At 45.1% G+C, this 26,153-nt stretch overlaps 2 protein-coding genes across 2 annotated transcripts; both read right to left on the bottom strand.

Annotated features, from left to right (window-relative positions):
* Positions 1-392: 392 nt before the first annotated feature.
* On the bottom strand, positions 393-5,841 carry LOC306942108 (MHC class I-like protein MILL2). The gene is made up of 6 exons (XM_079527818.1): positions 5,766-5,841; positions 4,930-5,199; positions 3,503-3,775; positions 2,846-2,989; positions 2,125-2,222; positions 393-572 (listed from the first exon to the last, which is right to left on the bottom strand). The coding sequence occupies exons 1-6, from the start codon at positions 5,812-5,814 to the stop codon at positions 474-476; spliced, it is 933 nt and encodes a 310-aa protein (XP_079383944.1). The 5' UTR covers positions 5,815-5,841; the 3' UTR covers positions 393-473.
* Positions 5,842-6,829: 988 nt separating this feature from the next.
* LOC306941924 (putative charged multivesicular body protein 4B-like protein CHMP4BP1) lies at positions 6,830-25,900 on the bottom strand (the record flags this gene model as incomplete). Its single annotated transcript, XM_079527562.1, has 2 exons — positions 6,830-6,835; positions 25,100-25,900. 2 exons carry the CDS (start codon positions 25,898-25,900, stop codon positions 6,830-6,832), a joined length of 807 nt encoding a protein of 268 aa, XP_079383688.1.
* Positions 25,901-26,153: the final 253 nt, after the last annotated feature.

Here is a 26,153-nt window from a genome sequence, read left to right as displayed (position 1 = left end):
CCAAAAGGGGTTCCCGCCCAGAATGGTGTAATGAAGTGACTGCATCACGTGTATGGTGAGCCAACACAGAACCTCCCCTAAAGGAACAGTAGAGAATCTCTCCTGTTTAATTCTCACTGCTTGTTGCTTAATGCTACACATTCATCTTCCTCCAGGGATCAATAAAAGCCTTATCCCTATCTTATCTTATCTTATCTCAATCCGGGAACCAATTCGATAAAAAAAAAAGAAAAACGTTTTTTTCCCCTCCCTTTTTTTTGGTTGGATAAACATGAACTCGGGTTTGGCTCCTCCCCCTTTCCAATGCACTTCCTTCCATGATGTGCATCTGTGTGCATTCCTACCAACAACAACATCATGTTTTATAGGCAGGCAGCGCTGACATGGATTTGAGATATTAATCTTATATATCTTATAAAACCTAAAGGCGTTTATAGATTAAGAAGTTGTGCCAAAGGCCACCTGGAACGTGATCACCCGTATAGTCTCATGGTCTTGGGTTGATTCCCAGCCGTGGAGAAGGGTTCCATGACGTCCTCCTCGTCCTCGCCCCCCTGTGTCTCCTCTGTGTCCTGGTGCAATGAAGCAGGAAGAACATTTAGACCTGAGGACGATTCTACTAATGTCTTCTAAATCCTAACAGTTTTCTGAAAAACCCTATGTTTCTATGGCAGTCGTTCTCAAACTATTTCATGTCAAGGACCTCAAAGAAATATATGCATTTGCCCCGCCGACCCCCATCTGAAAATATGTTGTTCCAGTGACCCTCCCAGAAGCAACGATTTAAGTTAAAAATGTTCGCTTTGAAAGAGTATATATATCCAAAGATTTGCGCCACATTTTCACGATTTTTAAAAAATAGCAGAACTACAAGCTCGTATGAGCTTGTAGATCTGCTATTTTTCAATAGCTAAAGTATAACATAATGCTTTAAAAACACCAAAAGGGGTTCCCGCCCAAAATGGGTTAAAGAACACTATATGCACGATATTGAAATTATGACCGATATCCAATATCTCCGATTATTTTTGCAGGGTCATATCGGCAGATACGGATTCCGATACCGTTATATTACATTGTTGTATTATATTTAAATATATTGAACTCATTGCAGAGTGTTTTTTATTTATTTTTATTTTGCTATAGTGAAAGATTAGTTGCTAGTTACTTTTGATTGTTGATTTCAAAACATGCATTAACCATTTCAGCCCTGTTTGTACTTGGTATACTTGAAAATGGCCGATCTACAATCTCACAACGCGTCGCGTTGTGACTCATTGTGAGCTTGCAGATCTGCTAAGCGTGAGTGTGGAACTATAGTGGCCCTCTGGAGTGAAAGTTGCTCACCCCTGGTATAGACTAGACTCTAGTCTCACACACTCACACACACTTTTCTTTATAGTTTCACGAGAATGCTTTCTTTTTTTCTGCTATGAGAGGGAGAGAGAGAGGGAGACACACACACACACACACACACACATTCCTGGTACTCAGCTGTTCATTGTTAAGCAATTAACACTTTGTGTGCCCACACACCACTTTAAAAAAAAAAACCCCAGAGTGCCCACGTTTTACATTCATTTGTTTGACATATTTTGTTTTGTTTTTATAAATGGCCGGCGGGCCGCATTGGGCGGCTCCGCGGGCTGCAAAAGGCCCGCGGATCGCCACTTTGACACCACTGGACTAGAGTATGGTACGTCTACTTTCACCACTGCACACAGTAGTAGAGTCAGAGTCAGACACACATCTAGGGCCAGTGGCGTGCACAGACATTTAGAGGGGCAGGTGCTCAAGTTAAAAAAGGGCACCTTGTGCAGCACGTGGAACCGGCCGGTTGCCTTAATCCATTTTGGGGCGGGAACCCCTTTTGGTGTTAGCATTATGTTATGCTTTAGCTATTGAAAAATAGCAGATCTACAAGCTCATAGCGCGCCACCGAGTGGCGCGCTACGAGCTTGTAGGTCTGCTATTTTTGAAAAATCAAAAAAAAAAAAAAAAAGTTCATTTTTTTTCAAAAGGGCACATTGCCAAAAGGGCAGGGGGTGCTCTAGCACCCCCTAGTGTCTATCTGTGCACGCCACTGTCTAGGGCCAAAGTGTGCTATGTATCATATTGTCTTACCATGTTCATTTCCATAGGATGCTTGTGGAGCTCTAGGTGCTCCTCTGGCAGTGGCAGGTTCTTATCAAACAGTGGAGGATGTCTATGTCTCACCGTGACTACAACAAGTCACAACATCATGTTATTGTTATATTAGTTGTAACAAGACATACATGACAACACATACAGTACACCAGACTATAAAGCATATTAGTCAAAACATAATGTTAACACCTTGAGGGCTTTAAGTTGTTGTTTAATGTGTTTAATTCGCCGTTTTAAAATAATTCAAAAGAAAGGAGCGTATTTGTCGCGGACCTGGTGACGAGGCCGTCGCGTTATGATGACGAAACCGGAAATCAAGCCATCCTCTGGGCTGCTAGGGCTTCTGGGAAAATGAGCCCAATGCAAGTGGACGGGCCGTTTGTTTGGACTACAACATGCTGTGGAGGCTGTTGCCGTTTCGCATTGTAACGGCGGCCTGTTTTTCTCATCAACAACAAACCATCAGACTATTTTTCGGCAGATTCTCGTGGTTCAAAGCTGCAAATACTTTGGCGTATGCTCCAAAGGTAAGACATTCTAGGCAGCGTAGCATATTGGATTAAATAGCGGGGGATGCGGGTTACAATTAAAGAAGGGCAACTTATTTCTCCTCACAAATAACTAGTATATAGTTGTTGATTTTAAAGGTGAAACAAAAATAGAAAGAAAAACAAACAAAACAAAACAAAAATCTCACCTATCTTGATGAAACACCAAAATCCAGACACAATAACCACCGAGAAACCAAAACCAAAGACCATCGTCAGAATGGTCCACGAATGGCATTTATCTCCAGCAACCATTCGGATTCGAGCGCGTCTGTCATCAAGAGTGTGGCCATCTGCAATGGGAAAGAATACACGATCAAGATGTGTTCGTCCAGTAAATAACCCATTTTGGGGCGGGAACCCCTTTTGGTGTTTTAAGCATTTTTTTTAAAAATAATTTAGCTATTGAAAAATAGCAGATCTACAAGCTCATAGCGCGGCACCGAGTGCCACGCTACGGGCTTGTAGGTCAGCTTTTTTTTTTTAAATTGTGAAAATGCGGCGCACATCTTTGAATATATTCTTTCAGAGCGAACGTTTTTAACTCAAATCTTTGCTTCTTGGGGGGGGGGGGGGGGTCCCTGGAACTGCATATTTTCAGATGGGGGTCGGCAGCCAAATACATATAATTCTGGGGGCCCTTGGCATGAAAAAGGGTTGAGAACCACTGACATAAAAACATGAGTTTTTCAGAAAACTGTCAGGATTTAGAAGACATTTGAAGAATCGTCCTCGGGTCTAAATGGGTTAAATCATCTAAACATCGTGGCATCGATTTGATCGTGGGAAAAATAAAGCTCTCTCACCCCACAGGACAGAGACGTTGTTGTGATTCCTTGTCTGCGCTGCACAGACATACGTGCTGTCGTCGCCGCTGAGGATCTCTGCGGTCAGTCTGAAGATCACAGCTCCGTCTTCTCCAGTCGGCAGCGGTCCAGTGACTCTGACCTGGTTCACCGTGGGAGCTCCCCCGTCTCCGCTCAGAGAGACCTTCAGGGATCTGTCACGGCTTGTCACGTGACACCTCAGGGACACCTTCGCTGTAGTGCCAGGAATGGCCTTTGCGAAGATGCGCACGTCTGGGAGACAAAAGTGGAATCAAGAGATTAACCCATTTCGAACCTGACAACGATTCTACGAATGCCTTCTAAATCCTGACAGTTTCTATGTCAGTGGTTCTCAAACATGTTCATGTCAAGGACCCCCCAAAAATGTATGTAGCCTAATTGGCCGCCGACCCATATCTGAAAATATGTTGTTGTTCCAGGGACCCCCCCAAGAAGCAAAGATTTGAGTGTATTATTATGTATTATTATGTATGTATTTGGCCGCCGACCCCCATCTGAAAATGTGTTGTTCAGGAGCAAAGATTTGAGTTAAAAACGTTCGCTCTGAAATATTCAAAGATTTGCGCCACATTTTCACGATTTTTCAAAAATAGCAGAGCTACAAGGCACTCAGTGCCGCGCTATGAGCTTGTAGATCTGCTATTTTTCCAATAGCTAAAGTATAACATAATGCTTAAAACACCAAAAGGGATTCCCGCCCAAAATGGGTTAATCAAGTGTCTGAGTGAAAACATGTGGTGGTGTAAAGTAAGTATAAGTACATTTACTACTAAGTAGCCTACTGTACATAAGTACAATTTTGAGGTACTTATTTTTTACTCCCGTCAGTATTTACAATTTGCAATCCTTCTGCTCCACCATATATCACTCCAAGGAACATATTGTACTTTTACTCCACTACAATTATATAAAAACTTGAGTTAGGCTACTAGTTATTTTGTAGATGTTTTTATTATTATGATTATGAAACACACATTAACCACTCCAGCCCCATATATTTCTGCCAAAATAGCCGATCTACAAGCTCACGATGCGTCGCCATGCGACACATTTTGAGCTTGTAGATCGGCCTTTTCCAATGATTTGTATACATTTTGAATTTGTGAAATGGAAAATGCTGCACAATGGGTATAGTATAGGCTACTTTGACTTTTGGTATATGTTGATAGTTGATACCAAAACGTTTGTACTTTAACTTTGAGTATTTCTGCATTGTGGTACTGATACTTTTACTTAATAAGACATGTGTGAGTACTGTGCGAGCGTGCGTGCGTGCGCGTGCGCGCGAGTGCACGTTGCTTGTGTCTGCGTGTCTGCCTGGAGTGCCAGCATGTTTGCATTTTCTCAAGACCAATACCTAAACTATCCTTAGTTGTCATTCTTACCTATACCTGCATCATGGTCCCTTGGTTTTAACTTCATTTGCTGCAACATTGAGGGACACTGACTCTTGAGAAAGTAACCAAATACATGGTTCCTCGTTTGTTTGTTGTTCCAGCTGTGTTCAACTGCGTCTGCCGATGGAGACCGGGACGTCCATTTGAGCGAGTGAGGGTCAAAGGTTATGAAGTCTACGCCGCTCACGGCCCATTTTTCGAAAGCAGAGACGGTTCCGTTAGTTGAGCGGACACAGCCGCGCTGTCGCTGGAGGACATCTATACCAAACAACGAGACAACGTTATCTATTCACTTCCACTCATGCAATAACATAAGAGCTAAACCAGGCGTGGGCAACTTTGACGATGGAGAGGGCCACTATATTTTCACTCTCACTCCAGGAGGGCCACTATATTTACACTCTCACTCCAGAGGGCCACAGTGCATATTGTCGTAGCAAAAAATAGCCGATCTACAAGCTCAAAGTTCATAGCGCGGCACCGAGTTCATGCCGCGCTATGAACTTGTAGGTCTGCTATTTTTGAAAAAATTGTGAAAATGTGGCGCAAATCTTTGAATATATATTCTTTCGGAACGTTTTTAACTCAAATCTTTGATTCTGGGGGGGTTGGCGGCCAAATACATATAATTGTTGGGGTCCTTGACGTGAAATCGTTTGAGAACCACTGATATAGAAACATTGCTTTGTCAGAAAACTGTCATGATTTAGAAGACATTTTGTAGAATCTGGTCAGTCCAAAATGGGTTAACTTTCCTCTAATGGGATATATATAAAAAAAATATTTTCTTGTGAAAATAAACACATGACAATTTGACAACTCACCCACTGGCATGTTGGTCAAGTGATGAATCTGATAGTAGGATGCTACCATATCGCCATATGCCGTGCTTCTCCAGTCTTGAAATATGTCAGACCGTGTTCCGTCTTCACAACAATACGAAGCTGCGACTCCATCGAATAAGACCTCCTGTCCGACGTGTATTTGGTCTCCAGCCTCATCCTTGAGCCCAAAAGAACGGAACTCTAAAGAATGGGAATCTGAAAGTGGGAGATGTGTCAAATAATGTCACGCGTGAATTGAAATGGTTCTCAATCAAAACCAGTGGTGGTGGAAACTCAATTGTTTGACTTAAGTAAAAGTATACCAATACTGCAATTTAGAACTACTTCGTTACAAGTAAAAGTACGGACTTGAACATTTACTTGAGTAAAAATACAAAAGTATCGGCATCAAAATGTACTTAAAGTACTAAAAGTTAAAGTATTCATATTGCAGAATGTCACATTTCACAAATTCAAATTGTGTAGAAAATCTATTGAAAATAGCTGATCTACAAGCTCACAATGCGTCGCAACGCGACGCATTGTGAGCTTGTAGATCAGCTATTTTCAAATGGCCGAAATGTATAGGGTTGAAGTGGTTAATGTACGTTTTCTAATCAAAATTAAAATCGCCAAAGTAACTATAGTAACTAAAGTTTTAAAATAATTGTAGTGAAGTAAAAGTACAAATTGTGGCTCTGAGCTGCAGTGCAGTAGAAGTAAAAGTACTGGAAAATGGAAACACTCAAATAAAGTACAAATACCTCAAAATTGTACTTAAGTACAGTACTTAAGTAAAAGTACTTAGTTACTTTCCACCACTGACCAAAACACAACAGCAAGCATCTCGGCTCACGAACAAATTACTTTTCACGAGAGCATGGTGTTGTGTAAAGGGTTAACACTGAAGAGCCAATGAGAACGCTCGATATACAGAACACCAGAGTGTATCATGTCACGTCATTGTCATGCTGGCTACTGAAGTAAACTGAACTACCTCACCCTCTGCCTCGTTATTATTAGACTAGGATAATAACATAACACATGGTTTAAACAAAATAAACTCAAGACTTGGGGTCACACAGAACTTTCACACAGAACACAGAACTGTCATTCAGCCTATGAGGTTTTGCCAGTGCTTTTCAATGGGGACGGAGCATTTTTTTTTGCAGAAATCCGCAAATGGCAACAAACCGCTCTGTTCCCATTTTAAAAACCATTGGCAGAATCCGCCCTCATAGGTCAACTTCCAGGTGTTGACCACAGCCTTAAAGTAGTAATGAATGACATTTTCCTTACCGCATTTAGCTGTTGACGCAAGAAAACATTCAATGACAAATAATATCTCCATCATATTCACAATTGGCACAACTTAGTGCCCAGGTGTGTGCAATGAATGATCGCGCTAGCAGGAGCTACGTTGATTTAAAGGCTGGCCCGATGGACCTGTTTTGTCACTTTGTCAGGAAAGTGACGAAAGTCCATGCCCCAAACAAACACGCCTCTAAACATGCCATTGTGGTGTGAGCGTATTTGATTGGTCCACCACACCGTGGTCTTATAATAACTCTATTTATATTATAAAGCACGTATGGCTGAAAAAGCTGCGTCTCATTGTCGCCTAGCTCCTTTCGGAACCCTACGTTAAAGTTTCTGACATTTTGATGACTTTATGTAGGGTTCCTTCTCACCGGATTCAAGCGACATGGGATGCAATCTGATTTCCCCTGACTTACCCCTGTGCTGCGGTGTGGGTGTCACGCTGACATATTCCAAAAGAAGCATATGCACGCTATAGGATACAACGAACCCTCTCACCCCCCCCCCCCCCGAACGGCACAGAAGCCGTTAAGTATTTTTAATGTTTGTACGACCGTTTGGCAGCTCTGAAATTCTCTCTTCGGTCCCTCCTTGTTGACATCTCGGTTGGCTAGCTGCGCCTACGAGGCGCGTAGGGAGGCGCAGCTAGCCAACCGAGCTGCTGGAGGCGGTACAATGGGATGTCAACAAGAGAGAATTTCAGAGCTGCCAAAACGGTCGTACAAACATTAAAAATACTTAACGGCTTCTGAGCCGTTCGCGGGGGGGGTCAGAAGGTTCGTTGTCTCCTATAGCGTTCATATGGTTCTTTTGGAATATGTCAGCGTGACACCCACACCGCAGCACAGGGCTAAGTCAGGGTAAATCAGATTGCATCCCATGTCGCTTGAAGCCGGTGAGACCGGACCCTACGCGGTAGGTCCAAAGGAGCTCAACCCGGGGGGTCCGGAGACGGGCTAATTGTCGCCGTGCCAAAGTGGGCAGCAGTGTTGTTCCTGGCAGCACATTTCTATTTTAGTTTTAGTCATTAGTCTCTTGAATAGTTTACTTAGTTTTTTTAGTCACATTAAGTCACCTGGAATGTATTAGCGTTAGTCTAGTTTTAGTCGACTAAATGTCATGCGATTTTAGTCGTCTAAATCTACAGGTGATTTTGTCGACTAAAATGTGTTTTGGTGGGCCTTGATGCCGTCATAATGGCTGATTTTATACTTGCTGAAAATAGCAGATCTACAAGCTCGTAGCACGGCAATCGGTGCTGCGCTACGAGCTTGTAGGTCTGCTATTTTAGACAGACAGACAGACAGACAGACAGGCAGGCAGGCAGGCAGACAGACAGACAGACAGACAGACAGACAGACAGGCAGGCAGGCAGGCAGACAGACAGACAGACAGACAAGACAGATTGTCAGACAGACAGACAGTGGCCCCCAAAAATAGCAGACCTACAAGCTCGTAGCGCGGCAATCGGTGCCGCGCTACGAGCTTGTAGGTCTGCTATTTTAGACAGACAGACAGACAGACAGACAGTGGCCCCCAAAAATAGCAGACCTACAAGCTCGTAGCGCGGCAATCGGTGCCGCGCTACGAGCTTGTAGGTCTGCTATTTTAGACAGACAGACAGACAGACAGACAGACAGTGGCCCCCAAAAATAGCAGACCTACAAGCTCGTAGCGCGGCACTTGGTGCCACGCTACGAGCTAGTAGGTCTGCTATTTTAGACAGACAGACAGACAGACAGACAGACAGACAGACAAGACAGACAGACAGGCACTCGGTGCCGCGCTACGAGCTTGTAGGTCTGCTATTTTAGACAGACAGACAGACAGACAGACAGTGGCCCCCAAAAATAGCAGACCTACAAGCTCGTAGCGCGGCAATCGGTGCCGCGCTACGAGCTTGTAGGTCTGCTATTTTAGACAGACAGACAGACAGACAGACAGTGGCCCCCAAAAATAGCAGACCTACAAGCTCGTAGCGCGGCAATCGGTGCCGCGCTACGAGCTTGTAGGTCTGCTATTTTAGACAGACAGACAGACAGACAGACAGACAGACAGTGGCCCCCAAAAATAGCAGACCTACAAGCTCGTAGCGCGGCACTTGGTGCCACGCTACGAGCTAGTAGGTCTGCTATTTTAGACAGACAGACAGACAGACAGACAAGACAGACAGACAGGCACTCGGTGCCGCGCTACGAGCTTGTAGGTCTGCTATTTTAGACAGACAGACAGACAGACAGTGGCCCCCAAAAATAGCAGACCTACAAGCTCGTAGCGCGGCAATCGGTGCCGCGCTACGAGCTTGTAGGTCTGCAATTTTTGGGGGCCACTGTCTGTCTGTCTGTCTGTCTAACAATCTGTCTTGTCTGTCTGTCTGTCTAAAATAGCAGACCTACAAGCTCGTAGCGCGGCACCGAGTGCTGCGCTACGAGCTTGTAGGTCTGCTATTTTAGACAGACAGACAGACAGACAAGACAGATTGTTAGACAGACAGACAAGATAGATTGTCAGACAGATAGACAGACAGACAGACCGACAGACAGTGGCCCCCCAAAAATAGCAGACCTACAAGCTCGTAGCGCGGCACTCGGTGCTGCACTACGAGCTTGTAGGTCTGCTATTTTAGACAGACAGACAGACAGACAGACAGACAGTGGCCCCCAAAAATAGCAGACCTACAAGCTCGTAGCGCGGCACTTGGTGCCACGCTACGAGCTAGTAGGTCTGCTATTTTAGACAGACAGACAGACAGACAGACAGACAGACAAGACAGACAGACAGGCACTCGGTGCCGCGCTACGAGCTTGTAGGTCTGCTATTTTAGACAGACAGACAGACAGACAGACAGTGGCCCCCAAAAATAGCAGACCTACAAGCTCGTAGCGCGGCAATCGGTGCCGCGCTACGAGCTTGTAGGTCTGCTATTTTAGACAGACAGACAGACAGACAGACAGTGGCCCCCAAAAATAGCAGACCTACAAGCTCGTAGCGCGGCAATCGGTGCCGCGCTACGAGCTTGTAGGTCTGCTATTTTAGACAGACAGACAGACAGACAGACAGACAGACAGTGGCCCCCAAAAATAGCAGACCTACAAGCTCGTAGCGCGGCACTTGGTGCCACGCTACGAGCTAGTAGGTCTGCTATTTTAGACAGACAGACAGACAGACAGACAAGACAGACAGACAGGCACTCGGTGCCGCGCTACGAGCTTGTAGGTCTGCTATTTTAGACAGACAGACAGACAGACAGTGGCCCCCAAAAATAGCAGACCTACAAGCTCGTAGCGCGGCAATCGGTGCCGCGCTACGAGCTTGTAGGTCTGCAATTTTTGGGGGCCACTGTCTGTCTGTCTGTCTGTCTAACAATCTGTCTTGTCTGTCTGTCTGTCTAAAATAGCAGACCTACAAGCTCGTAGCGCGGCACCGAGTGCTGCGCTACGAGCTTGTAGGTCTGCTATTTTAGACAGACAGACAGACAGACAAGACAGATTGTTAGACAGACAGACAAGATAGATTGTCAGACAGATAGACAGACAGACAGACCGACAGACAGTGGCCCCCCAAAAATAGCAGACCTACAAGCTCGTAGCGCGGCACTCGGTGCTGCACTACGAGCTTGTAGGTCTGCTATTTTAGACAGACAGACAGACAGACAGATTGTCAGACAGACAGAGGCCCCCAAAATAGCAGACCTACAGGTTTAAAGTGACATTTATAAAAGCTAACTGAGGATAAATGCTTAGAATGCATGCCAGTGCTTCTCAATTCGGGGTCCGGTGACCCTCAGGGGCCCTTGGGGGTTGTCCAGGGGGTCCCCAGTAAAAGTAGTTTAATGCGGCATCACAGTGGTTTGAAGCACACGACTAGACAGCAGCACGCAACAGTCTGTTTTCACGTTTAAAAGGACATTTATAAAAGCTGACTGAATACAAATGTTTAGAATGTATACCAGTGCTTCTCAATTCGGGGTCCGTGGACCCCCCGGGGCCCTTGGGGGATTTCCAGGGGGTCCCCAGTAAACGTAGGTAATGCAACATCACAATGGTTTGCACATGACTAGACAGCAGCGCAGTCTGTTTTCACGTTTATAAAAGCTAACTGAGCATACACATATTATATGTGTAACTCCAACACAGACAGACACAAGTGGTTTCCTTGAAACTGATTTATTTGAAGACTTGTGGATCCTCCAAATTCACCGTGAAAACTATAAACAATACAATAAAACAAGCATGTTACAATTAACATAAATACGACATGACATGCACAGCACATGTAGATGCAAACATTTTACCAAAGTAAAATACAGACATAAAACAAACAACAAATACCTCGTTGGCTGCGTGCAAATAACAAAGAAGCAGGGAATCTCTTCAGTCTTAGGTCCTTATAACCTTTCTTATGACAGTCTCTTGTAACTTAGTCTCTTTGTGTGACCAGTGCAAACGGAGCTGCTGCACCCTGCTGCTGCTTGTGGCTTGATTGCTTACACAAAAAAACCTGTGTACCCAATTTACATGAGCAGACCAAACGAGACACGGAACATGACTTTGACTCTTCAAAATAAAAGCATTACAACAACTTGACACAAATACATGAAATAATGTTTTAAACGTAAATGTGACCTAATTATGACCTTTTAGGAATAAAGCAAACTATATCACCTATAGGGGCAACAGTTACAATATGAATGTGTTTAAATGCCAGTGTAGCTGGTTCACACACACACACACACACACACACACACACACACACACACACACACACACACACACACACACACACACACACACACACACACACACACACACACAATGCAGCAGGCATTAGACAACCTGACAGCCACCAACCTGGCAACCCTGAATGAGCCAATCAGCTGCCAGTCTCTGGTGTGTGTGTGAGAGAGAGAGAGTCCTGTACTGTTAAAACAAACTCTACCCTAACGTCACTAAAAAGTACATTACAACACTTTTTCCTTTCCAAAACAAACACAACGTACATTATGACAATATTTCTCCCTTTGCATTGGTAAAATAGACTTTTTTTCTTCCAAAAAAACAAAAAGATAAAATTACCCCAAATCCATGGTTAAGAGTATTCCACGATGGCTCAGTGGTTCTGGCAGTTGCTGATGGTGTGAGAGGACGCTGGTTTGAGACAAGTCAAGATTCGTGACCTCGGACCAAGGACTAAGGATCCAGAATAAATAAATCTAAATAAATCAGTCTTTACCTTTTGGTCAAGTAAATGTACTATTGGAATGTATTTTGGCGGACATAATCCAAGATAATCCACTGTCAATTTGTAACAGTCAGCAGTGCCAGTTGGTGCCACAGGGTGGTGCACTGCTCCCTTTTGTTTTGCTTTGTGTAGAAGATCTGACGTAAATTCCACCTCCTTGCTATAGATAGACATGACATGACATGATGTGTGTCAAACAATTGTCACACATGGATGGATGATTAGCCGTGTTTATTTATTTATTTCCGGGGGGAATGAATGAATGAATGAATTCATAAGTGAATGACTAACCTAACCCTGTAAAACCCGGATTAATTTCTACTTGCAAAAAAACGATTTCAACCTTACTACTACTTTTTACTACTAGGACTTATCAGAGGAAATCATGTAAAATTAATTATATATATATATTTTGCACATTTATAATAATTATTAAAATAATAATAAATTAATAATTTACATTTGGGGGACATCTTTCACAATAATAAGGATAAATCCAAATAAATCACACTTTACCTAAATGTACAATTGAAATGTATTTAAGACGCGACTCAGCGCCGTCCGAGTTACGTCCCGATAGGCAGAGAATAGTATATATCAGTAGCCCCTAGTTTCCATGTGCTGGCAATAGTTGGAAATGACACGTCCACCTGGGGGAAACCTTGACCAGGCTATGGTGAGTATGCCAGTATGGCCACATTATGCGTGTATTATGTTGGCAGCAGTGCTCCGTTCACGTTTGTTTATTATATTAGTGCTGTGAGACCTGGCTTAATATGGTCAATACTGAATCAGTCTAAAATATGCTTTGGCGCCCCCCCCCCCCCCCCCCCCCCCCCTCCACCTCTTGCTATAGACAGACATGACATGACATGACATGACATGACATGACATGACATGACATGACATGACATGACATGACATGATGTGTGTCAAACAATTGTCACACATGGATGGATGATTAGCATTGTTTATTTATTTATTTCCGGGGGGAGGGAATGAATGAATGAATGAATGAATGAATGAATGAATGAATAAATACATAAATACATAAATACATAAATAAATACATTAATTAATTAATTAATTCATTCATTCATTCATTCATTCATTCATTCATTCATTCATTCATTCATTCATTCATTCATTAATAAATAATCATATTTCCGGGGGCATTTCTCTCCAGGTGAGGACAACGCCATCCAGTCAACCAAATATGGATGTCAGAAGATCAGGCATCATCTCGTATGTATTACTTCTACTTCTACTACTACTACACACACACCTCACATTGGTTACAAACTCCACCTTACAAACTCCACCCCCTCTCGTTAATGACTCTGCCTCTCGTAATGTTAGGCCACACCTCTCATTGTCTTAGGCCACGCCTACTCGCTATGTAACTCCGCCTGCTTTGTGGGCGTGGTCTATGCAAATTGCATGGGCGTCGTTTATGCTTATTGATGGCCGTCGTCCCGTCCGCTTTGTGGGCGTGGCCTTTGCAAATTAATGGGCGGCGTCCCACCTGCTTTGTGGGCGTGGCCTATGTGAATTAGTGGGCGGCGTCCCGCCTCCTTTGTGGCCGTAGTTTCGGCTACTTTGTGGGATTGGCTTATGCAAATGAAAGGGCGTGGTATGCAAATGAAGGGGATATGCAAATGAAGGGTATTGGTATGCAAATTAAGGGGATATGCAAATGAAGGGGTGTGGTATGCAAATGAAGGGGAGTAGTATGCAAATGAAGGGCGTGTTTCGGCTACTTTGTGGGATTAGTTTATGCAAATGAAGGGGCGTAGTATGCAAATGAAGGGGAGTGGTATGCAAATGAAGGGGCATGGAATGCAAATGAAGGGGAGTTGTATGCAAATGAAGGTGCGTGGTATGCAAATGAAGGGGCATGGTCCTGGCTACTTTGTGGGATTAGTTTATGCAAATTAAGGTGCGTGGTATGCAAATGAAGGGGAGTGGTATGCAAATGAAGGGGCATGGTATGCAAATGAAGGGGAGTGGTATGCAAATGAAGGGGCATGGTATGCAAATGAAGGGGAGTTGTATGCAAATGAAGGGGATATGCAAATGAAGGAGTGTGGTATGCAAATGAAGGGGAGTAGTATGCAAATGAAGGGCGTGTTTCGGCTACTCTGTGGGATTAGCTTATGCAAATGAAAGGGCGTGGTATGCAAATGAAGGGGATATGCAAATGGGAAGGGGTATGGTATGCAAATTAAGGGGAGTAGTGTGCAAATGAAGGGCGTGTTTCGAATACTTTGTGGGATTAGTTTATGCAAATGAAAGGGCGTGGTATGCAAATGAAGGGGATATGCAAATGAAGGGTCTTGGTATGCAAATGAAGGGGATATGCAAATGAAGGGGTGTAGTATGCAAATGAAGGGGAGTAGTATGCAAATGAAGGGCGTGTTTCGGCTACTTTGTGGGATTAGTTTATGCAAATGAAGGGGCGTAGTATGCAAATGAAGGGGAGTGGTATGCAAATGAAGGGGCATGGAATGCAAATGAAGGGGAGTTGTATGCAAATGAAGGTGCGTGGTATGCAAATGAAGGGGCATGGTCCTGGCTACTTTGTGGGATTAGTTTATGCAAATTAAGGTGCGTAGTATGCAAATGAAGGGGAGTGGTATGCAAATGAAGGGGCATGGTATGCAAATGAAGGGGAGTGGTATGCAAATGAAGGGGCATGGTATGCAAATGAAGGGGAGTTGTATGCAAATGAAGGGGATATGCAAATGAAGGTGTGTGGTATGCAAATGAAGGGGAGTAGTATGCAAATGAAGGGCGTGTTTCGGCTACTCTGTGGGATTATCTTATGCAAATGAAAGGGCGTGGTATGCAAATGAAAGGGATATGCAAATGGGAAGGGGTATGGTATGCAAATTAAGGGGAGTAGTGTGCAAATGAAGGGCGTGTTTCGAATACTTTGTGGGATTAGTTTATGCAAATGAAAGGGCGTGGTATGCAAATGAAGGGGATATGCAAATGAAGGGTCTTGGTATGCAAATGAAGGGGATATGCAAATGAAGGGGTGTAGTATGCAAATGAAGGGGAGTAGTATGCAAATGAAGGGCGTGTTTCGGCTACTTTGTGGGAGCGGCTTATGCAAATGAAGGGGCGTAGTATGCAAATGAAGGGGCATGGTATGCAAATGAAGGGGCATGGTATGCAAATGAAGGGGAGTGGTATGCAAATGAAGGGGAGTAGTATGCAAATGAAGGTGCGTGGTATGCAAATGAAGGGGCAAGGTATGCAAATGAAGGGCGTGTCTCGGCTACTTTGTGGGATTAGTTTATGCAAATGAAGGGGCGTAGTATGCAAATGAAGGGGAGTGGTATGCAAATGAAGGGGCATGGTATGCAAATGAAGGTGCGTGGTATGCAAATGAAGGGGCATGGTCCTGGCTACTTTGTGGGATTAGTTTATGCAAATTAAGGTGCGTGGTATGCAAATGAAGGGGAGTGGTATGCAAATGAAGGGGCATGGTATGCAAATGAAGGGGAGTGGTATGCAAATGAAGGGGCATGGTATGCAAATGAAGGGGAGTTGTATGCAAATGAAGGTGCGTGGTATGCAAATGAAGGGCGTGCGTGTTTCGGCTACTCTGTGGGATTAGCTTATGCAAATGAAAGGGCGTGGTATGCAAATGAAGGGGATATGCAAATGAAGGGTCTTGGTATGCAAATGAAGGGGATATGCAAATGAAGGGGTGTAGTATGCAAATGAAGGGGAGTAGTATGCAAATGAAGGTGCGTGGTATGCAAATGAAGGGCGTGCGTGTTTCGGCTACTTTGTGGGATTAGTTTATGCAAATGAAGGGGCGTAGTATGCAAATGAAGGGGAGTGGTATGCAAATGAAGGGGCATGGTATGCAAATGAAGGTGCGTGGTATGCAAATGAAGGGGCATGGTCCTGGCTACTTTGTGGGATTAGTTTATGCAAATTAAGGTGCGTGGTATGCAAATGAAGGGGAGTGGTATGCAAATGAAGGGGCATGGTATGCAAATGAAGGGGAGTGGTATGCAAATGAAGGGGCATGGTATGCAAATGAAGGGGAGTTGTATGCAAATGAAGGTGCGTGGTATGCAAATGAAGGGCGTGCGTGTTTCGGCTACTCTGTGGGATTAGCTTATGCAAATGAAAGGGCGTGGTATGCAAATGAAGGGGATATGCAAATGGAGGGTCTTGGTATGCAAATGAAGGGGTTATGCAAATGAAGGGGTGTGGTATGCAAATGAAGGGCGTGTTTCGGCTACTTTGTAGGATTAGCTTATGCAAATGAAAGGGCGTGGTATGCACATGAAGGGGATATGCAAATGAAGGTGTGTGGTATGCAAATGAAGGGCGTGTTTCGGCTACTTTGTGGGATTAGTTTATGCAAATGAAAGGGCGTGGTATGCAAATGAAGGGGAGTGGTATGCAAATGAAGGGGCATGGTATGCAAATGAAGGGGAGTTGTATGCAAATGAAGGTGCGTGGTATGCAAATGAAGGGCGTGCGTGTTTCGGCTACTCTGTGGGATTAGCTTATGCAAATGAAAGGGCGTGGTATGCAAATGAAGGGGATATGCAAATGGAGGGTCTTGGTATGCAAATGAAGGGGTTATGCAAATGAAGGGGTGTGGTATGCAAATGAAGGGCGTGTTTCGGCTACTTTGTAGGATTAGCTTATGCAAATGAAAGGGCGTGGTATGCACATGAAGGGGATATGCAAATGAAGGTGTGTGGTATGCAAATGAAGGGCGTGTTTCGGCTACTTTGTGGGATTAGTTTATGCAAATGAAAGGGCGTGGTATGCAAATGAAGGGGATATGCAAATGAAGGGGTATGGTATGCAAATTAAGGGGAGTAGTGTGCAAATGAAGGGCGTGTTTCGAATACTTTGTGGGATTAGTTTATGCAAATGAAAGGGCGTGGTATGCAAATGAAGGGGATATGCAAATGAAGGGTCTTGGTATGCAAATGAAGGGGATATGCAAATGAAGGTGCGTGGTATGCAAATGAAGGTGCGTGGTATGCAAATGAAGGGGCGTGGTTCCGGCTACTTTGTGGGAGTGGGTTATGAAAATTTTAAGGGCGTTGTTTCGGCTACTTTTTGGGTGTGGGCTATGCAAATTAGTGGGTGTCGCTTATGCAAATTAGTGGGTGTCGCCACGCCCTTCATTTGCATACCACTCCCCTTCATTTGCATACCACGCACCTTCATTTGCATACCACTTCCCCTTCATTTGCATACCACGCACCTTCATTTGCATACCACTCCCCTTCATTTGCATACCATGCCCCTTCATGTGCATACCACGCACCTTCATTTGCATACCATGCCCCTTCATTTGCATACCACGCACCTTCATTTGCATAAACTAATCCCACAAAGTAGCCGGAACCATGCCCCTTCATTTGCATACCACGCCCCTTCATTTGCATACCACGCCCCTTCATTTGCATACCACGCACCTTCATTTGCATACCACTCCCCTTCATTTGCATACCATGCCCCTTCATTTGCATACCACGCACCTTCATTTGCATACCACGCACCTTCATTTGCATAACACGCCCTTTCATTTGCATAAACTAATCCCACAAAGTAGCCGGAACCATGCCCCTTCATTTGCATACCATGCCCCTTTATTTGCATACCACGCACCTTCATTTGCATACCATGCCCCTTCATTTGCATACCACGCACCTTCATTTGCATACCACTCCCCTTCATTTGCATACCACGCACCTTCATTTGCATAAACTAATCCCACAAAGTAGCCGGAACCATGCCCCTTCATTTGCATACCATGCCCCTTTATTTGCATACCACGCACCTTCATTTGCATACCATGCCCCTTCATTTGCATACCACGCACCTTCATTTGCATACCACTCCCCTTCATTTGCATACCACACACCTTCATTTGCATAAACTAATCCCACAAAGTAGCCGGAACCATGCCCCTTCATTTGCATACCACGCACCTTCATTTGCATAAGCCAATCCCACAAAGTAGCAGAAACATGCCCTTCATTTGCATACCACTCCCCTTCATTTGCATACCATGCCCCTTCATTTGCATACCACGCACCTTCATTTGCATACCACTCCCCTTCATTTGCATACCACTCCCCTTCATTTGCATACCACGCACCTTCATTTGCATACCATGCCCCTTCATTTGCATAACACGCACCTTCATTTGCATAAACTAATCCCACAAAGTAGCCGGAACCATGCCCCTTCATTTGCATACCACGCCCCTTCATTTGCATACCACGCACCTTCATTTGCATACCACTCCCCTTCATTTGCATACCATGCCCCTTCATTTGCATACCACGCACCTTCATTTGCATACCACGCACCTTCATTTGCATACCACGCCCTTTCATTTGCATAAACTAATCCCACAAAGTAGCCGGAACCATGCCCCTTCATTTGCATACCATGCCCCTTTATTTGCATACCACGCACCTTCATTTGCATACCATGCCCCTTCATTTGCATACCACGCACCTTCATTTGCATACCACTCCCCTTCATTTGCATACCACGCACCTTCATTTGCATAAACTAATCCCACAAAGTAGCCGGAACCATGCCCCTTCATTTGCATACCACGCACCTTCATTTGCATAAGCCAATCCCACAAAGTAGCAGAAACATGCCCTTCATTTGCATACCACTCCCCTTCATTTGCATACCATGCCCCTTCATTTGCATACCACTCGCCTTAATTTGCATACCACGCACCTTCATTTGCATAAACTAATCCCACAAAGTAGCCGGAACCATGCCCCTTAATTTGCATACCACTCCCCTTAATTTGCATACCACTCCCCTTCATTTGCATAACACGCCCCTTCATTTGCATAACACGCCCCTTCATTTGCATACCACGCCCCTTAATTTGCATAAACTAATCCCACAAAGTAGCCGGAACCATGCCCCTTCATTTGCATAACACGCCCCTTCATTTGCATAAGATAATCCCACAAAGTAGCCGGAACCATGCCCCTTCATTTGCATACCACGCACCTTCATTTACATACCACTCCCCTTCATTTGCATACCACTCCCCTTCATTTGCATACCACTCCCCTTCATTTGCATACCACGCACCTTCATTTGCATACCACGCACCTTCATTTGCATAACATAATCCCACAAAGTAGCCGGAACCATGCCCCTTCATTTGCATACCACGCACCTTCATTTGCATAAGATAATCCCACAAAGTAGCCGGAACCATGCCCCTTCATTTGCATACCACGCACCTTCATTTACATACCACTCCCCTTTATTTGCATACCACTCCCCTTCATTTGCATACCACGCACCTTAATTTGCATACCACGCACCTTCATTTGCATAAAATAATCCCACAAAGTAGCCGGAACCATGCCCATCAAATTTGCATAACCCACACCCACAAAGTAGCCGGAACCACGCCCTTCATTAGCATAAACTGCTCCCACAAAGTAAGTTAGCGAGAAAAGTCGCGAAATTCGACAGAACAAATCCGAGACCATCACCGCAACCGGGTCGCGGCCCCGATCGCAGCCGTATAGGGTTTGGGCCAAACGGACATACGGTCGCGACAGTAGCCCTGCACGAAAGCCTCGAAATTTGCGACTTTGACGCGAAAGTCGAAGAACAAATCCGAGACCATCACCGCGGCCGGGTCGCGGCCCCGATCGCAGCCGTATAGGTTTCGGGCCAAACGGACATACGGCCGCGGCGGTAGCCTTGAACGAACGCCTACAAATTGCCGACTTTGACGCGCGCCAACGCGCCAACGATAAAACATCACGGTCCGACGTTCGGATATGTCGGAGAGCCAGCCGAGACGAACGGTTAGGTGTCTCGGACGTACGCCTCCGACAGTCGTACAAAACGTCCTTCACTTTGGCTCTGTGCATGCAGACACGTCATAGACCCATAGACTCTAACAGCGTCCTGGCTGAAAAAGTGAAACGAGACCGTGCCTCTTAGAAAGGTCGCCCGAGGACGTTCTATAGATCCATGCGTGCGTCTCCGGGAGCTCTATAACATATCCGAAAATCATCCCGGAAGGCCTCACCGTCGTGGCGTTCCAGTGAAGCAAAGTTTGACGTTCACGCGCGCCTACGACGACGATCGTAAGTCTGTTCGGGATGGGCCGAACACCTCTGCGATCGCGGCGACGAGCCGATCTTCGTGATGGTCTGAGTTATTTTCTGCGACCTTGGGAACCTCAAATCTGACCCGAGGCCTAGCATTGCAGTGTAGTTCCCTTTATCGGACGCTTGTAAGAGTCCCACAAAATCGAGACCAACGCCATTTTATTCGCCATGGCCTGAATATGGATATTCGGGGGTGTTACATATTTAAAAAAATATCTATCACTTAATTGTTAAGGCATTTGGCCCAAAGGTCACCGTGGCAGTCTTTCGGCTGACCTTTGACCTTTGCAAACGTCGTGGAAATTCGAGACCGGTTCCATTGGATTCGACATGTCCTGAATATGGATATTGGAGGTTCTTACATATTTTTAAAAATATATATCACCCCGTTTTTTTAAGAATTTGGCCCAAAGGGTCACCGTTGCAGTCTTTTTGCTGACCATTGACCTTTGCAAACGTCCTGGAAAGTCGAGACCGGCCCCATTGAATTTGGGACGCTCTAAATATGAATAAAATGTCTCGTTTGCGAAGAATAGGGTTAGGGAACATATTTTAAAGGTGTGTTTTGTCTGTTTTCACTTCTGTGGAGAGAGGAGGCAGTCTTTTTGCTGACCATTGACCTTTGCAAACGGCGTGGAGAGCCCAGACCGACGCCATTGGATTCTGCATTTTCTAAATATGAATAAAATGTCTAGTTTGTGAAGAATAACATTAATGAACATGTTGTGTTTTGTGTTTTGTCTGTTCATTCAAAAAGAGAGGAGAGGAGAGGAGGGGAGAGGCATATGCCTTCATACATGTGGATGGGCTGTGGCGCTGTTCTGAATTCCACTGGCAGATGACGGTCTTTTCTTTGATTCGTTTCTCTGACTTCCTATGTAAGTGCTGCTATTAAAATGCTTACTTTAAAAAGACTAAAATAGCTAAAATACAACAATTCATGGTCATAAGTTCATAAAGCATAATTCATAATAATGTCATGATACAATAATAAATATGTGGTTCATAATTGATTTCATATGAGGTTAAAAATGTAAACATGATGTGATGATAACTTTCTGAGGCAGAACCAAGTTCCCTGTCTGTCAGTAGCAACACTGGACCATGATTGATTGACTGATTGATGCATGATTGCCTGGCATTGCACACAGGTGGTACAAACATTTCTCTCACTCATTCAGACTCTGGTCTGCACAAGGAAGCACACTCGCAGCAGAGTAGTGTGTTTGAACTGTTTAAAGTTATTAAACACGGTCAAAAGGACATTCAAAGGACTGTATGAAACTCAAGAAGCATCAAGAACCTCTTTACACAACAAGCGGCCAACGAGGTATTATTATTTGAGAGTTATCTTTGTTGTGTTGTATTGTGGTGTTTTGACGGACACGTTCACCTGCGCATCGCGCATTTCTACATGTTTTGTATTTCTTTGTTTGATCAATATTATGTATTGCGACGTAATTTGTTGATTGTTTATGTGTTTATTATTTTGTGTGAACATAGTTCTCACGGCATGGAACAGCAGAGGGATGAGAAGAATGCCCAATAAATGCCCGTTTATAAAGAACCGACCTGTGTCGTCAATGTTGTGAGAAGAGCTACATCCTACGTGTGTGTGTTTCGTGTCGTGTCATTCATCATCACTTTGTTTACTTTACTTTATCACAGCTAACAGTCACATCAAGGTCTGTGAAATAGTTGGTAATGAATGAATAGCTGACTCTGTCGCGATTTTGGCTTTTATGGTGAATGTTTCACAACTATATGAACATGTATTATTCAACTTTGGCTAGTTGTACAAAGCCATGGGTCTGAATGTAAACAAAGTATATGCTGCTTTATAAGACAACGTTTTATTTTTATATTGAGTGGTGGTGTGATTTGCATGTTATGTAATGAGTCCGAGTTTGTATTGTGCTAAACCAGTCACCAGAATACAGTAATGTTTATTATTGATCTAAAAACGGACTAAATGAGTGATCTGGTATAAGTACTGTAGCATGGATAAGAAGCTAACTATGTGTGACAGGTGGGACATTAGGACCTGGAGCTGCCTGCCCAGAGCAGAGCGGTAGCTTGAGACCCGTGAGATCAATGAAGCTCACGTTTGTTCTCATTCTGTCGTGTGCAATGCATGTAGCGTCAGTGCCCAGCAGCACCCGTCGCGTCCGTGTAAATCAATTTACCAAGGTATGTTACAACAAAGGCTTACACATTGTAGTCTGTTGCATTTAGTATGATTTAGAGTTGTAGATGTTGTTGTTGTTGTGCTTCTAGAAACTGTTAGTGCTGTTGTGGGGCTAGGCTGTACAGGGCAGACTACACTTGGACCCAGTGTCCACACATACTATTTAACAGAACACGGGTATGAGTCTCACACTTCAATGTGGATTATGGTGGCATGCCAAAGGTAGCCCTTTGGCATGCAACCACCTTATGTCATACTTTTAATTCACATATTTATTATGATGGGGAATTTATATTGTTTCTGTTTTGATTGATTGATTGAAGAATTTATTAACAGTTTGCAGAATTACAGTACATTTCAAGCACAAACTCAATACAAAGGCTGTTAACTGTGAGTGGACGACCCAATTAAGCATTACACTTGTTTCCAATAGGGTCCACCATGTTCAAATCAACAAAACATTTAGAGACGTACAAATAGACACTTCTATAGACAGAACAGGAATTCATCATAAAAGGAGGTATTTCATGGTAGAACAATGTCAGAACGGATCCAGACCTGGCTAGCCAGAATCCTGCCTGCTGGGTATAAGTGCCTTGGGCCTAGGAGGTAGGAAGATGGGCTTGCCAGTATGTTTATATTATAATGAGTACTTATGATGGGTGCTCGGTGTCTAATTGCTCCGTTGTATATTGCAGGCTGAACTGGTGACACAGAGTGGTCAGCAGACAGCCATTGCTCTTTTCCTCAGTTTTACTTTGTTTTTAATTGTTTCCATGCTCTTCAGTGCCTCCAGTATTTTATATAACCTTATTGAAAGAAACCCCCTGTACTGTATATTTTACTGAATGACCGTTGTTACCCCCCTTCCCCACTTCTAGTGTGCTTTTACCTTTTGACTAACAGTCAGCAAGTGTTTTGTGTGCGCAACATAAGCCGCAGTGCCATGATGGTTGCAGTGATGTATATCTTATTCTCGTAACAGTTTGCAGTGATTTATATCTTATTATCTTAACAGTTTGCTGTGTTTATGAGAAGTGCTATATTGTCCCTCCGGTCAAGTAATTTAAATACAACATTTATGAAGGTTTTGCTATCTGTATTATGTGAAATTGTGAATAAAGTTGATCTAGTGATTGTACACAGAAAAGCCTCTGTCCGTCTATAAAGTACTTTGCACGGGGATTTTGGTTACAAGAGTAAATACTGAATACGGGTCTCTCACCCATTGAGAGTGGCGTAGTCTTAGTCTATGAACTTGGTTCTTATTCCAAAAGTATCATCAGTGTCCATCTGGTCACATTTGCTAATCGGAATTAGCATTAAGCTAACTGCATCCACTATAATGTTACACATTATATTAATGTGCTCTGTGTGTTCAGCCATGGCCAGGACGTCGAGGCACGACCGAGAGATGGCGCTGGACGCCAAAAGACGTCTGTGTGTGAGTTCAGATCCCGTGGAGAGGCTGAGGCTGCAGTGCCTGGCCCGAGGGTCGTCTGGCATCAATGGCCTGGGCAGGTGAGTGTGTGCGCGTGCGTGTGTGTGCGCGCGTGCCTCCCTCAGGCACAGCAGAGGCGTACACAGACAGTTGGACTGTGAGGTGACGTGGCAGCCCTCCTCCTCCTCCTCGCCATCACCCAGGAAGCCTTGGAGGTGTCGGCCGGGGTTGCTGGGCTCTATAACATATGAAAATCAGACCGGAAGGCCTTACCGTTGTGGCGTTCTACAGAAGCAAAGGTTTTAAGTAGCAGATCTACAAGCTCGTAGCGCGCCACTCGGTGTAGTGGAACGTTCGCGCGCGCCATGTCGACTAGAAAGGTCGCCCGAGGACGTACTACAGTTCCACGCGTGCGTCTCGTGGAGCTCTATAACATATCCGAGAATCAGACCGGAAGGCCTTACCGTTGTGGCGTTCTACAGAAGCAAAGGTTTTAAGTAGCAGATCTACAAGCTCGTAGCGCGCCACTCGGTGTAGTGGAACGTTCGCGCGCGCCATGTCGACTAGAAAGGTCGCCCGAGGACGTACTACAGTTCCACGCGTGCGTCTCGTGGAGCTCTATAACATATCCGAGAATCAGACCGGAAGGCCTTACCGTTGTGGCGTTCTACAGAAGCAAAGGTTTTAAGTAGCAGATCTACAAGCTCGTAGCGCGCCACTCGGTGTAGTGGAACGTTCGCGCGCGCCATGTCGACTAGAAAGGTCGCCCGAGGACGTACTACAGTTCCACGCGTGCGTCTCGTGGAGCTCTATAACATATCCGTAAATCAGACCGGAAGGCCTTACCGTTGTGGCGTTCTACAGAAGCAAAGGTTTTAAGTAGCAGATCTACAAGCTCGTAGCGCGCCACTCGGTGTAGTGGAACGTTCGCGCGCGCCATGTCGACTAGAAAGGTCGCCCGAGGACGCCTTTTCAGCACAGGTTCATCTGAAGCCTCGTCTGTAGCATGCTGCTGTTGTTGTTGTGTGGACGTTGTTGTGCTGCAGTTCGTGGTAGGTAGGCAGAGAGGGGAAGTGGACCACCATGGGACCACCATGGGCGGCCGCAGCGTTCCGTCGCCGGTCTCCTGTGGAGACTCGGCCTCGGCGGTGGGCAAAGCGGAATCCGCCACCGCCGCGCTGGGAAGCGCGTCGACGACCAGCTCCAGCAGCTTCTTGTCCGCCAGCAGCAGCTGCTGCTGCTGCTGCTGCTGCTGCCGTCTCATCTGGTCCAGCTCGGCCAGCAGCTGGTCCTCGTCGTGCACCTCCCCCCAGGGGCCCATGGGCTTGGAGATGACGTCGGAGATGTCCTGCGCCATCTCCTGCTGCTCCGTGATGGCCTGGATCTGGTCGTCCACGTTGTCCACGTCCATGTTCTCGTGCACGGCCCGCATGGCCTCGGCGGCGAACGCCATGTTCTTGAGCACCTGGGTGTAGACGTTGGCGTTCTCCAGCGCCTCCCGCTGCGACTCCACGTTCAGCATCTTGCCCTCGATCTGCTCCACCTGCTTCTCGTAGCGCTTCTTCCTCTTCAGGGCCTGCAGGGCCTGCGTGCCGCTCTTGTCGCCGACGGCGGCAAGAACGTCGCCGTCGGCGACGAGGATGTTCTTCTCCAGAGATTCCTTTTTGTCCTTCAGCATCTCCTCCGTCTCCCGGAGTTTCTTGATCGCCGCCTCGTGTTGGCCGACGGTTTCTTTCCGTCGACCGAATATCTCGTAGAATATGTTAAGGATCAGCGCCATGTCCGAGATGACAAAAAAACTACAAAGAAAACGACAAGGTGATGTTAAGACATTGAACAAAGGAATCCATTTCGTTCCGGGCCGTGGCCGGATGTTTTATGTCGCACGAGGGTGTTCACTCCTGTCGTCATCAGTGAGGTCACGATGTGAAATTTAAAGGACCACTTCACCACTTTTCAACCTATCTTCATATAATAGGTCCTCACTAATAATCATGAAAAAATGGCACGATTTTTTTCTACTCAGTCTGTGT

The sequence above is a fragment of the Electrona antarctica genome, assembly GCF_951216825.1.
Source record: "Electrona antarctica genome assembly, chromosome: 18".
NCBI classification, from domain to species: domain Eukaryota; kingdom Metazoa; phylum Chordata; class Actinopteri; order Myctophiformes; family Myctophidae; genus Electrona; species Electrona antarctica.
The sequence above is the reverse complement of the archived record's forward strand: the minus strand, read 5'-3'. Positions and strand labels throughout refer to the sequence as shown.